Source organism: Agelaius tricolor, unplaced genomic scaffold (genome assembly GCF_023055355.1).
Source record: "Agelaius tricolor isolate 1412-34295 unplaced genomic scaffold, bAgeTri1.0.p SCAF_6, whole genome shotgun sequence".
NCBI classification, from domain to species: Eukaryota; Metazoa; Chordata; class Aves; order Passeriformes; family Icteridae; genus Agelaius; species Agelaius tricolor.
The window spans coordinates 14,177,660-14,189,727 of NW_027269266.1; the positions used below are offsets into that span (position 1 = coordinate 14,177,660).

The window sequence follows — 12,068 nt, forward strand, 5'->3', positions numbered from 1 at the left end:
CAATAAATTGTGTACAAAATTACCTATTTATTTCCAGTTAAAACTATTGAAAATTAAGGTAAAATACATTGAAAGTAAAAAGTCAAACAACTGACTGAAATTAACACAGCTAGCAGAATAATGGCAGAAGAACCTGCTATGGGTTTTTCTGAGTTAGTGCAGATGAGTACATTCAGCATCACCAGACGTTCTGCAATTACACATTCTGACATGCTGCAAAGGGCCTGAGTATTGTCAAAGTTACACCATTCCTGTTTGGGGAGATTCCTATAGCCAGCTCCCATTTTCTGCACTTTCAACCACAGCATTCTTCTTTTCAACTGTTCCATCTGCATCGCTTGTTTCTTCTAACAACACCACTAAACTTGACAGAGTTGTGTGAGGATCAAGCAGTTTCACAACGGGTATGTCCACCTTTCTCTCCCGAAAGATACGGTTCTGAATTGTCATGGCTAACATAGAGTCCACGCCCAAAGATGAAAGTGCCGTATTCATGGTTAGTTCATCTGCATTCACTCCTGTGAGGTCACTCATCAGGGAGGTGATGTAATCCTCTGATTTGAGACAGGCAGTCTCTGAGACTTCAGCTTCCTCAGACATTTCAATCTTGTTCATGTAATCTTCTGACATAAGTGTTATGAAGCGACTCTTGAGAGAAATAATCTGAGTAAAAACATGATGATACAAAGTGTGAAAGTTCAATTTGGCAACAGCTTGCTGTGGGTTGTTTATAAGTAAGGTCTTCCTGAGATAGTCATGAATTTCATGCACTTGCAGAATGTCTATGCCCTTGGATCCCAGAATGTTCTGAATGAGGTCTTGGTTGAGGAGAATGCCGAGGTTCAAAGCACCCCAGTTAATGGCCTGGCCTGAGAGCCCACAGTTCCTCCTGTAGAGGCAGAAGAGATCCAGGAAAGAGTTTGCAGCTGCATAGTTTGTCTGGGTGGCATTGCCCAGAAAGGAAGTAACAGAGGAGTAGCACACAAAGTAGTCAAGCTCCTGGTCTCTGGTAGCCCAGTGAAGATTTAGGGTCCCTGCTACTTTTGGGCTCAGCACTTTGTGGAAGTCAGCCAGCTTCAGCACTTCAAGGTGGCCGTCATGTAAAGCAACGGCACTTTGGAACACCCCTTTGATCGGACTCCCCACAAAGGTGGTGGCAATGGACTGGAAAGCTTTCTCAACATCACTGCTCGAAGTCACATCACACTGCACAGACACTACTTTGCTCCCTTTGTACTGCTGCTGCAAAGCCCTTAACTCTTCTTGCTTCTCACTGCTGGGAATTCTCCTGGACAGAATTGCAATACACCCTCCCCCGTTCCCAGCTATGAATTTCACTGTTTCAAAGCCAAGGCCAGTGAGCCCCCCAGCTACTACATAAACAGCGTTCGGCTTGAACAGCTGCTTCTGGGGCTCGTACAATGGGATATCTGAAAGCACACTGATGTCTTTCTGCCTTCTCAGGACAGCAAGGGGGACAGAAGTGCAGGTGAAATAGGACATCACAGAATTTAGCCCTTCAAAATTCTCAGTCTGCTGAAAAACAGAACCTGAGAGATTTCTAAACCATTTCATATCCATGGAACTGATCCAGGCATGTATGGTCTTCTGCACTTCCTTTAGAGGTGCTTTCCGGAAAAGGCGGGCAACGGCAAGGATATGAAAGCTGACGTTTTCATGATCAATTTCACTGACATTCTGGATGCATTCTGACTGTTGACTGCCACACACGATCACCACATCTTTAAGAAAGGACATGTGGGCCAGGTCCTCCTGAGACAGTCTGTTGATTGGAGGAAGAATAACAAGGGCACTGCACAGATTGATATACTGCAACACGTTAGGAGTGGGCTTTGCAAGGACTGTTCTCCAACCCATCTCTTCTGCTGCTGCAGAAAGGACGTGGCACAAAACTGAGGAGGGCTGTGTAGTAATAATACCCAATGTTCTGCCATGTTTGCCTTTGGGTAACCTCTGAGTGAAGATTTCCCATGCAATGATGAAGTATGACACACAAGGGACATTCTGGAGGAATGGGAATTTCCTTGCATGGAAACAAACTGTTGCTGGAATCTGAACTCTGGAAGATGCAGCAGTGGGATAACATGAAACCACGTGATCTCCCACTTTCACTTTTTTCACATCACTGCCTGTTGCAGTGACTGTGCCACTGAAATCAAGAGCCAGAAGCCTGTGTTTGTCCCCTGCCTGGGAGTTCCAATACAGTGTATTACCAAAGTTACAGCTAGAAACACTAATAGGAAAATAATCTTCTGAGTGCAAACAAATTTTATCCACTTGAATTTCAACACTCTGTTTGTCAAGCTGAGTTGCAGCTCCAGTGGATAATTCCCCAGACAAGTCTTTTGCTGTGTATGGATCAGAAGTGTACAAAGTGAATGATTGTGATTTCTGGAGTGATCTTACGGGTTGCATGTAATCTGCATCTACAAAAGGTGTGCGTCTGATTTCGGACACATAAATTCTTCCCTGGCTGATGCAGACTTCTGGATAGTCCCCACCTTTGTACTTGATAAGAACATCTGCTAACACTGAGATGTCCAGGGAGGTGGAGGAGCTGAGGTCAATCAACTGAAATGTGATTTCTGGAAATTCAACAATACAGGCTCTGGTCATGCCATACAATGCAAAGCCACAGTTAATGTGGTCCACATATCTCTCTGTTGTTCTGTAGGTGATCACTCTGACGGAGCAGCGCAACCTCTTCTCTCTTAGTGCCACCACTACCTGGCGATAGGCTTCGCAGCACTTTGCCAACTGATCTACTGCTTTCCTTGGGGAATCTCCATTTAACTTTTGGATTCCCCACAGGAAGAGAATTTCATCATAATCCTTAACCTCTGCTCTCATTTTGTTCTGTGCATCGCCTTCCACGAGGCAATCCCAGCCTTCATACATAACATATCTCGAAGCAGGATGCAAGTATTTTTTGAGCTGCTCAGCTATCCCAAATTTGTCTGCAAACACAAGGACTCTGGGCTTAAACCCCAGATGTCCAATTGTCTGTGAAAGAGAGACTTCTTTCCATTTGTTTTGAAACAGAAACTCATTGTCTCTGGAAGACGATTCCTTCATGAAAGTGATGGCAACGCGCTTGAGCTCAGCCAAAACAGAGCCGTGTTTGTCCACAAAGCATCCACAGACCTCAAGGCAGTTCCCAGTGGATTTGCTCATTCGCATGTATATCATCATTTCCTCCTGCAGCGGGCGCAGCACCACCAGGCTGCCTATCCCTGAGGGAAAGCCTGCTCTGGCGTGGAGTGTCCTTGAGGTCAGGACAGCGGTCATCTGCAGAAAGCAGTCGAGCAGCACTGGGTGGATACAGTAGCTGTACATGTCTCTGGCGGTCTCCTCATTCACCTTGATGCTTGTTATAGCTTCCTTTAGCTCCTGGCAGTAATGCACATCACTGAGCTGCCTGAATACGGAGCCATACTGAAAGCCAACCTGAGACAGTGCTTCATAAAGCTCCTCTCTGCTAATCACTGACTTGCATCTTTGATAGATGGCTTGGCAGGAGATGCTGCTTTCTTCCACCACACCTTCAAGCCCCTTGGCCACTTGGCCAGCAGCATAAACTGCGTTGGAGGAAGAGAGAACCTCAAAGGTTGTCATGGCTTTTTGTGGACTCAGCTTGATACTCAGCACCTGGGAATTCTGTGTAAGAACACATGGTGCAGAAAAACTGATACTCAGCTGGCAAGTGCTCAGAGGCACTTTGGGTTCTGAGCTGCTCATCACAGAGGCCAGACCAAGCTCCACATAGAAAGCACCAGGGACTAAGGCCACCCCATTGTTCTTGTGCTCATATAAGTACGGTGTCGTTTCCTGGGACACCAGGCAGCCAAACTCCAAGCTGTTACTGTTTATACCGTAAATCAAAGAATGACTGGCGCTGACACCTCTTTTGTTTGCTTGTTGATGGATACCCAGACAGTTCATAAGTTTTTGGCGATCAAATTGATATCGTGGAATGGACACAGGAGCACTTTGATACCCGTTAAAAAAGTGCTGCCAGTTGGGATTAAATCCCAGTTCAAACAGATTTCCTACCAGGGTGAAGAGCGTCTGATATTCTGCATCTGTTTGCAAAGAGGAGAACACCTTTGTGCCTTTCCCTAGCGTTTCTTTTATGCTTCGCTGCAGTGCTCGGTGAGGGCTTATTTCCACAAACACCACGTTTTCCCTGCCTCTGGCTGCAGTTTGGATGGCTCGTGTGAAAGCAACAGGCTCACGAGTATGCTGCGCCCAGAATTTGCCCTGAGAAAAGTCATTTTCAGATGCAGCCATGCCAGTCAGTGTCGAAATCACTTCCATTTCCCCCTTCTGCTTTTCTAAAGGCTCTATCTGCTCCTCCAGCTCGCCGAGTATCATATCCATGCTGGGGCTGTGGTACGCAGCTGGAACATTTAAAACATGAAGAAAGATGTTTCTCTGTCTGAAAGCTTCAGCTAACTCTCTCTGGACAGCTTCCACCGCCTCTATGCTCCCAGACAAGGTGCAGGAAATGGGGCTGTTGAAAGCAGCAATGCACACCTTTCCTGAGTAGGGATGCAGGCGTTCAGCAATCTCTTCAACGGGGACGTTTCCAACCACCAGCATTCTGCCGCTGGGAGTCTTTGCCTGCAGCCTGCTCCGGTGATAAATCACTTTGACAGCATCTGCCAGGGACAGGTACCCAGCAATGTGTGCAGCAGCAACTTCCCCCACTGAGTGGCCAACAACAGCAACGGGCTTAATACCCCAGTGCTTCAGGAGGGAAGCTACAGCAACCTGCAGGGCAAACAGCAAGGGCTGAGAAAACTCTGGATTCAACAAGTCCTTTGGGCTATGGTTTCTTGCTGGCAGGAGGCTGATGGCAGCGTGCTGCTGAAAAAGGTCTTCTATTTCCTTACACTTGTCTCTGAACACCGGCTCTGAGCTCAGCAGTGCCTCACTGAACTCCTTCAGCGTTACGCCGTTGCCGCAGAACACAAACACCAGCTGTGGTTCCGCTTTGGATATGGCAGGTTCCGTGCTCGCTGCCAACCTCAGCTCTTGCTGCAAGTGTTGGAGGGAATTTGTGACAAATGCTTTTCGGTACCTGTAGCTGGCGTGGCTTCTTCTGCAGGCAGAGGTATAGGCCAGGCTTGGGAGAGTTACGGAGTTCCTTGCGCTCAGCTGCTCAGCTGTGTCGGCCATTGTCATCTGAAGGGACTTAGGGGATGCTGCTGACAGCAGAACTAATTCCAGGGGCTTCTTAAAGGCAGGAAGAGGCTCTGGCTGCTTCACCTGCCTGACTACAACATGAGCATTGGTTCCTCCAAATCCAAAGCAGTTGATGCCAGCTACTCTTCCATACTCACTGGATTCTTCCCAGGGCTCTACAGCTGTGGCAACAGCAAGGTTTAATTTCTCTGTATCGATGCTGCTCATCTCCTTTGAGTAATGCAAAGATGGAACAATCTTTCCATGATGCATCATCAGGAGTACTTTGATTAACCCGGCTGCTCCAGCAGCTGATTCAGTGTGTCCAATATTTCCTTTCACTGAACCGATTTTCAGAATGGAAACTCGAGAAGACCTGGTTTTGCTAATGACATTACCAAGGCTCTCAGCTTCTGTAGGATCTCCAGCAGCAGTTCCTGTGCCATGGGCTTCAATGTACTGCACAACTGAGGGATCAACACGACTTCCATAAATGCTGCGCAGTAACTTCTCTTGCTCTATTTGAGACGGCCTCGTGATTGGAGTTATGGACCTGCCATTCTGATTGACTGCACTGATGTTTATCACACCCCAGATTTTGCTGTAGTCTTCCTTTGCCTGTTCCATGAAAAAGTTAAATTGTCTTTAATAAACTCATGCTTTTTCTCTAGAGAAGAGAACAAAATAACACAACAAAGCCAAGAACAACCAGAATATTATGCTAACTTTTAAATGTGAGTTCCTTTCCCTATGTTAGGGAAAGTTAATCTTAAACTTAGATTGGAAAAACTTCTCTGGAATAGTCATTATTAGAGCTGAAGACACAAAATTCAGGCAAGCAACCAGTCTTTATTCAGACTGCTTCACAAGCAATCTTACCTTTTTCAGTGGTTTGAGGAAAACAACACCACAGCCTTCTCCCCTTCCATAGCCATCTGCTTTTTTGGAGAAGGGTTTGCTTATGCCCTCTGGAGAGATCATTTTGGCTTTAGTGAGAGATACAAAGGTGCGGGGGTCGATGATGCAGTTCACCCCACCACAGATTGCTGCCTCACAGTCTCCTGGAGTCAAACAGAAACATATTCATGTTGAGACGGCCCTGGTGATAGACAGAAACAGTAGGAAGTCTGATTTCATCATCCAGCACCTCTTCAGTCCCATTACCTGATTTAATGGCTTGCAAGGCATAGTGCAGAGCAAAAAGAAAAGATGAACATGCAGTGTCGACAGTCAGAGATGGTCCAGTCAGATTAAATGTGAAAGAGACCCTGTTGGCAGCAATGCTCATTGCTGTTCCAGTACCATCATAATGATTTATTTCACTCACAGCTCTGCTGGTTATGATTTCATAGTCTCGATTCATGAGACCTGGAAAACATCAGATACATGTCAAGTTAACCCAAGCCAACAATAGGCATGTACAGCTCAAAAGCTGGTGGTGTGGTTAAGTGTTAAGATGAAACCATATGGCATCAGGGCTCCTGTCATGAAGCTTTGCTCCAACACAAGTCAAAGGGGGAAGTCACAGCAATTTCCCCTAGACTCAGCATACACAAACATAGCTTACACTGGAAATTCCTACCTGCCCAGGAAATGCCCCTTCTGATGGCTCAGCTCACTGTATGATGCAGCTAAGTTCTCTGGAGTCTGTTTAGATGTCTGTAGCTCACTTTGAGACTGAGATACACTTTTGAGACTCAGGTTGTTTTAGTTTAGCTATGAGAATATTTATCAACAAGTTAAGAAGAGGATAGTTCAGACATAAATGTACAAGACATTCGCTTCATTTCCTCACATGTACCAAGTTAAAGGTCACAGAACAAACTACATCCAATACTTTGTATTTATCTTTTTTTTCACACTTGCAACCAATAAGAAATAGTACAGAAGAGCAGGGCCTGTGAGACCAGTTGTGTCCTCTTTCTGGGAATGCAACGTTTGAAATATGGTGGATCCCCAAGTCCATGAGCACATGTGGAAATTGCAGTACCTCTACTTAGAGAGCAAGGAATAGTGCCCTCAATGGAAGAAGAGCATCTCTCAGACTAAAGTAATCTAAAACATTTCCCCTATAGGTGCATCAAGCAAACTCCCCCAGAAAACTCCTTTTTAAAGAGACACAGATTACACCAGCAATAATGTGCTGGTACTCTACTATGGTCCTTTAAATATCTTTCAACAGCATCTGGTATCATCTTGTCCGTAGCTTTTTGGGTACTGACAAAGGCAGTTGGACAAGTGCACCTTGGTACCATTCTAATGTCCACAGGAGGATTTCTGCTGCTTTAAAAGGATATTAATCCCCAGAACACCTCAACCAAAGTTATACTGGAAAACAGCATACTGGGGGGAAAGTATAGGCCTGTGTAGAAGCCCAGAAGATAAGGAGCTAATGTGTGTACATGTCAAACACCAATTGCCAGATAGCCAGGGAGCCAACCAAGGATTGTCAGCAATAATCAAGAATTATTAAAAAAACCTAAATGAGACAGGACCATGGGGAGGTAGGGCAGCACTTCTCTGGGATAAACATCCTTGTTCTGCTCCACAGAGACACAATCACAGAATCACAGAATCAACTAGGTTGGAAAAGACCACTGACATCATTGAGTCCACCCTGTGCCCAAATAACACATTGTTGACTAGACAATGGCATGAAGTGCCACATCCCATCTTTCCTCAAACACTTCCAGGGATGGTAACTCCATCCGCTCTCTGGGCAAGTGATTCCCATATCAAATCACCCCTTTCTGTGAAGAATTTCTCCCTAATGTACAGCCTGTAAATCCCCTGGCACAGCCTGAATCCACGTCCCTTCATCCTGTCTCCAGCTGCCTGTGAAAGAGGTTCATCCCCACATCACTTCACCCTCCTTTCAGGCAGTTGTAGAGGGGAGTAAAATCACCCCTGAGCCTTCTCTTCTCAGGCTATACACCCCCAGCTCCCTCAGCTGTTCCTCACAGCACTTGTGCTCCACACCCTTCCCCAGCTCTGATGCCTTTCTCTGGACTCACTCCAGCACCTCAATCTCCTTCCTGAATTGAGGGGCCCCAAAGTGGACACAAAACTTGACCATGTGGCCTCACCAGTGCCATACACAGTTGGAAGAATCACTGCCCTGCTCCTGTGGTGACACTATTGCTGACACAGGCCAGGATGCCACTGGCCTTTCTTGGCCACCCGGGCACTGGCTCATGTTCAGCTGCTGACCACCAGCACCACCAGGTCCTTTTCTGCTGGGCACTTTCCTACCACTCTACCCCCATCAACAAACAATGGGCAGCACCAGCACAGAAACAGGAATGAAATATTGACCCAAGGTCAATCTGGGGAGGGGGGGGGGGGGGGGGGGGGGGGGGGGGGGGGCATTGAGACCACCCAAGAATCCCAAAGCCTCTGATGCATTTCCAAAAAGGTCTGAAAGAAGGAACTGGACATGAGAATTTGCATAGAAAGAGAGCAACCTGCCTTCAGTGCACAGAAGCATATCTATAAAAAGGTACCCCCAACAAATCTGGGGGATCCTCTAAGACCCTGGACATCTCATTTGCCAGACCGACACTGGAAGAAGGACTGGTGATCTCTTTTTTTCTCTCTCTTTTTCTCTCTTTCTCTCTCTTTTTCTCTCTCTTTTTCTCTCTTTTTTCCCTCTTTTTCTCTCTTTTCCCCGCTTTCATTCTCTCTTTTTCTCTCTTTCTTTCCCTCTTTCTCTCTCCTCTTCTTTAATTCATCTCTTCCTTTGTCTTTTCCTTCCACCCCACCTCTTTATCCACATCCCACTGCCATGTGCTGATGTAGCAGGTCAGGGACTAACATTCCAATTTTTATGCCAAGTGTGTAATTTACTAAGAAAACTTTGTGATTTTTTGCAGACCCAAGCAATTACACATCTAGGGTGTTCCCCTTAAGGGTGGAACATCACAGACTGGCTTGGGAGTATCTTTCCTAAGAAGGCTTGGGTTGCAGATGCAGTTTCCTGCTTCCCTTCAGTGCCTGAACACAGGGAGCAGAGCAGCAAAAAGAGATACAGGAATTGTACCATGAACTTCTAGAGTAGCCTGGTAATTCTTACCAAAAGTAACCACTAGTGCCATAGCACAGTAGCCTTAGATCTCCAGTCTAGATCCAGTGCTAGATAACATACTGAAAGGTTATGAAGGATTGCTCCAATCTTTGGGAGCTTCAAACACACTTTCTTTGACATGAAATTTTCATCTTACCAATAAAAACACCTGTTTTGGAGCCACTGATAGATTCCACAGGGACTCCTGCATCCTCCAGGGCTTTGTATGTGCACTCCATCAGTAATTTCTGTTGCGGATCCATGCGTTCTGCCTCCATATTATTAATCCCAAACAGGTGGTTGTCAAATGAATTAAATCTGAAATACACAGACCAGAATAAACTATGACAGATGTATATAAGATCCATTTACTTCGACACTCACAGTAAACAACTTTTGCAACTTCATGAAAAGCTGAGCAGTAACTGGTGTTTAGGCCACAGTTCCCATTTATGAAATTCAGAAGAAAATGTTTATAAGCCAAAGATGTTTCATGTATATGTCATTTTATCAATGCTTCTGCATTTCAGAGTTAAGAGCCCACTCCTACCCATTTTTATTCTCATGGTTATTGCACTCCTACCAACTGGATTCCTCAAACGATGAAATGTGCAGAATGAGACTCCCTCTGCAGTAATGTGGTCATAGCTTCAACAAGTTATAAACAAAATGAGAATCTCTCCTCACTGCAAAGAATCCCCCACAAAACCTGGTTTTCTAGGTTTGTTTTCTTGGGTTTTATTTCAGATCATTATCAGCAAATACAGACCAATGCTCTAAATTTAAAACCAAAAAGTAGAGGATCAGCTCAGATCTGTTTTCAACAGATACCCATGCTTCTCTAACAATACATTCATAAATACTTTGTGTATATTTATATTTGAAAGCATCTTCAAAATAGGCCCATGCTTACAAAAGACCAAATCTAATAATAATCTTGTATCCCAAGATCAGATCTAAATGGCCTTCTATCATTTCTTGATTTCAGAGCAGGATTCCATATCTAACATGGGACTAAGCGCTAAAGTAATTCTGGGTCTTATGGTTCAACCCTGCCAAGTAGAAATTTCAGGAGACAATAAGATTTCTTCTGTGCATGTCAACTTCTCCTTTGAATGAAGCTCTACACCCTGAGGATTTTAGGTGAATGTGCAATTCAAATAAAAGACACTTACTTTGACCTTACTGTAATTTGCTATTCTTCACCCTATCACAGCCCCTGAGCAGCTGTACCCATAGTCTAAGTACGACAAAAGTCAGTGGTGCAGCAGGCTAACAGACTCACTCATCCAGAAGAGCAGCTCGTGTTGTACATATTTTTCCTGGCTTGTTACCATCTGCATCATACCACTCCTTGGTGTTAAACCTCTCGGGGGGGATTTCTACGGTGCAGTTTTTGCCTTCCACCAGGACTTTCCAGAAATTGTCAATTCCATCTCCTGTTGTACAAAGTTTTTAAAACAGATTAAATGATGTGCTCCCCCTCCCCATGCAGACTCAGAAATGCACAATTAGGAACAAGGACCTCCCACCTGTAAATCCAGGCTGCTCAAGCAGACTTGCCACAGAAAGAAGTGATCATTCTTTGGTGAGAGGAAAATGAAAAAGTATGACTGATCCCCTCACTGCTTGTCTAAAAGCAAAGGAACCCCACAAAATCCTTAAACACCTTCTCTCCCCATTCTCTACCATCTACTGTAATAAAGCAAGAAGCATTCTTTTATGAAAACCCAATCTGTTCCTATTACAGGCATGGCTGATAAGAATGTCCAGCCCTTCATCTGCCCTGTTCCTATGGATGCAGAGTCCTGTAACAATGCACAGCCACCCAGCCAGTGAACACAGAGAAAGTTCAAATCATCCCTGACCCATCCTGCTCATTTGTATGAGTTTCATATGCAGCTCAATGCCCTGCCCACAGCCAGCACTGCAGCTTCTTTTGTCTTTCTGTTTGTCTGTCTGTCAGCAGACAAATTTAAACTAATCCGTTTCCACCACAGCAGCACCTTTCAAAAAGATCACACAAGCAGCAGAGCAAAAATTCAACCAAGGGACAAACCAGCAACTGTTGGTTTCCTCCATTCCAACATTAATAAAAGTCTCTGCTTTTCAATGTTCACTCACAGCCTGCTTTGCTTTTACCCCAAAGTTACCTCCAGGAAAGTTGCATCCTATTCCAACAATAGCAACTTCATCTGCAGTCTCGATCTCCATCTCCTGGGCTGCACAAGACAGAAGCATTGTCAGTCCAGTCCAACAATTATGCATTTACCATTGAATAAATATTGGGTTAAAATGTGAACTTCCCACAAACACACAAACTTGGTCAAAACTTACTTAATCTGGAATGATCTACTGCTGGTTGTGATGACAAATGACACTGCCCACAAGAGCTCTGTACTACCTTCTTCCTCTTGTCTCTACTTCCAGAGGGAATTCCCCACTTAATTCCCCAAATTCTCTCATGAACACACACTTCCTCTTTACTGTTTAACCTCTGCTAACAAAAGGTGAATCTTTTCAACAAATTAGATGGCATAGACAAGAATTCTCTTTTGGGTAAAATTAAATACCCCAGGATAGAATTGACTGATGATTTCTTTTTCCTTGATTCTGAGAAAGGAACTTGTCAGGTGAGAATTAATTCAACTGAACTAATTAGAACTCACTAGGAAGCCCAGCTCTAAGCCCTACAGTCCTCTTGGACTTCCTTCCACCCACAAAGAGGAGAAGACTCCTCTGGAAAGGTTTTGTGGGAGATTCTTGGCAGTGGGGAGAGCTTTCCATCCCAGGGATA

General features: G+C 44.9%; 1 protein-coding gene across 1 annotated transcript; it reads right to left on the reverse strand.

The window, feature by feature from the left end:
• Positions 1-236: 236 nt before the first annotated feature.
• On the reverse strand, positions 237-11,539 carry LOC139591370 (mycolipanoate synthase-like). Its single transcript, XM_071429927.1, has 6 exons — positions 11,425-11,539; positions 10,557-10,710; positions 9,429-9,589; positions 6,373-6,576; positions 6,088-6,269; positions 237-5,826 (listed from the first exon to the last, which is right to left on the reverse strand). The coding sequence occupies exons 1-6, from the start codon at positions 11,537-11,539 to the stop codon at positions 268-270; spliced, it is 6,375 nt and encodes a 2,124-aa protein (XP_071286028.1). The 3' UTR covers positions 237-267.
• Positions 11,540-12,068: the final 529 nt, after the last annotated feature.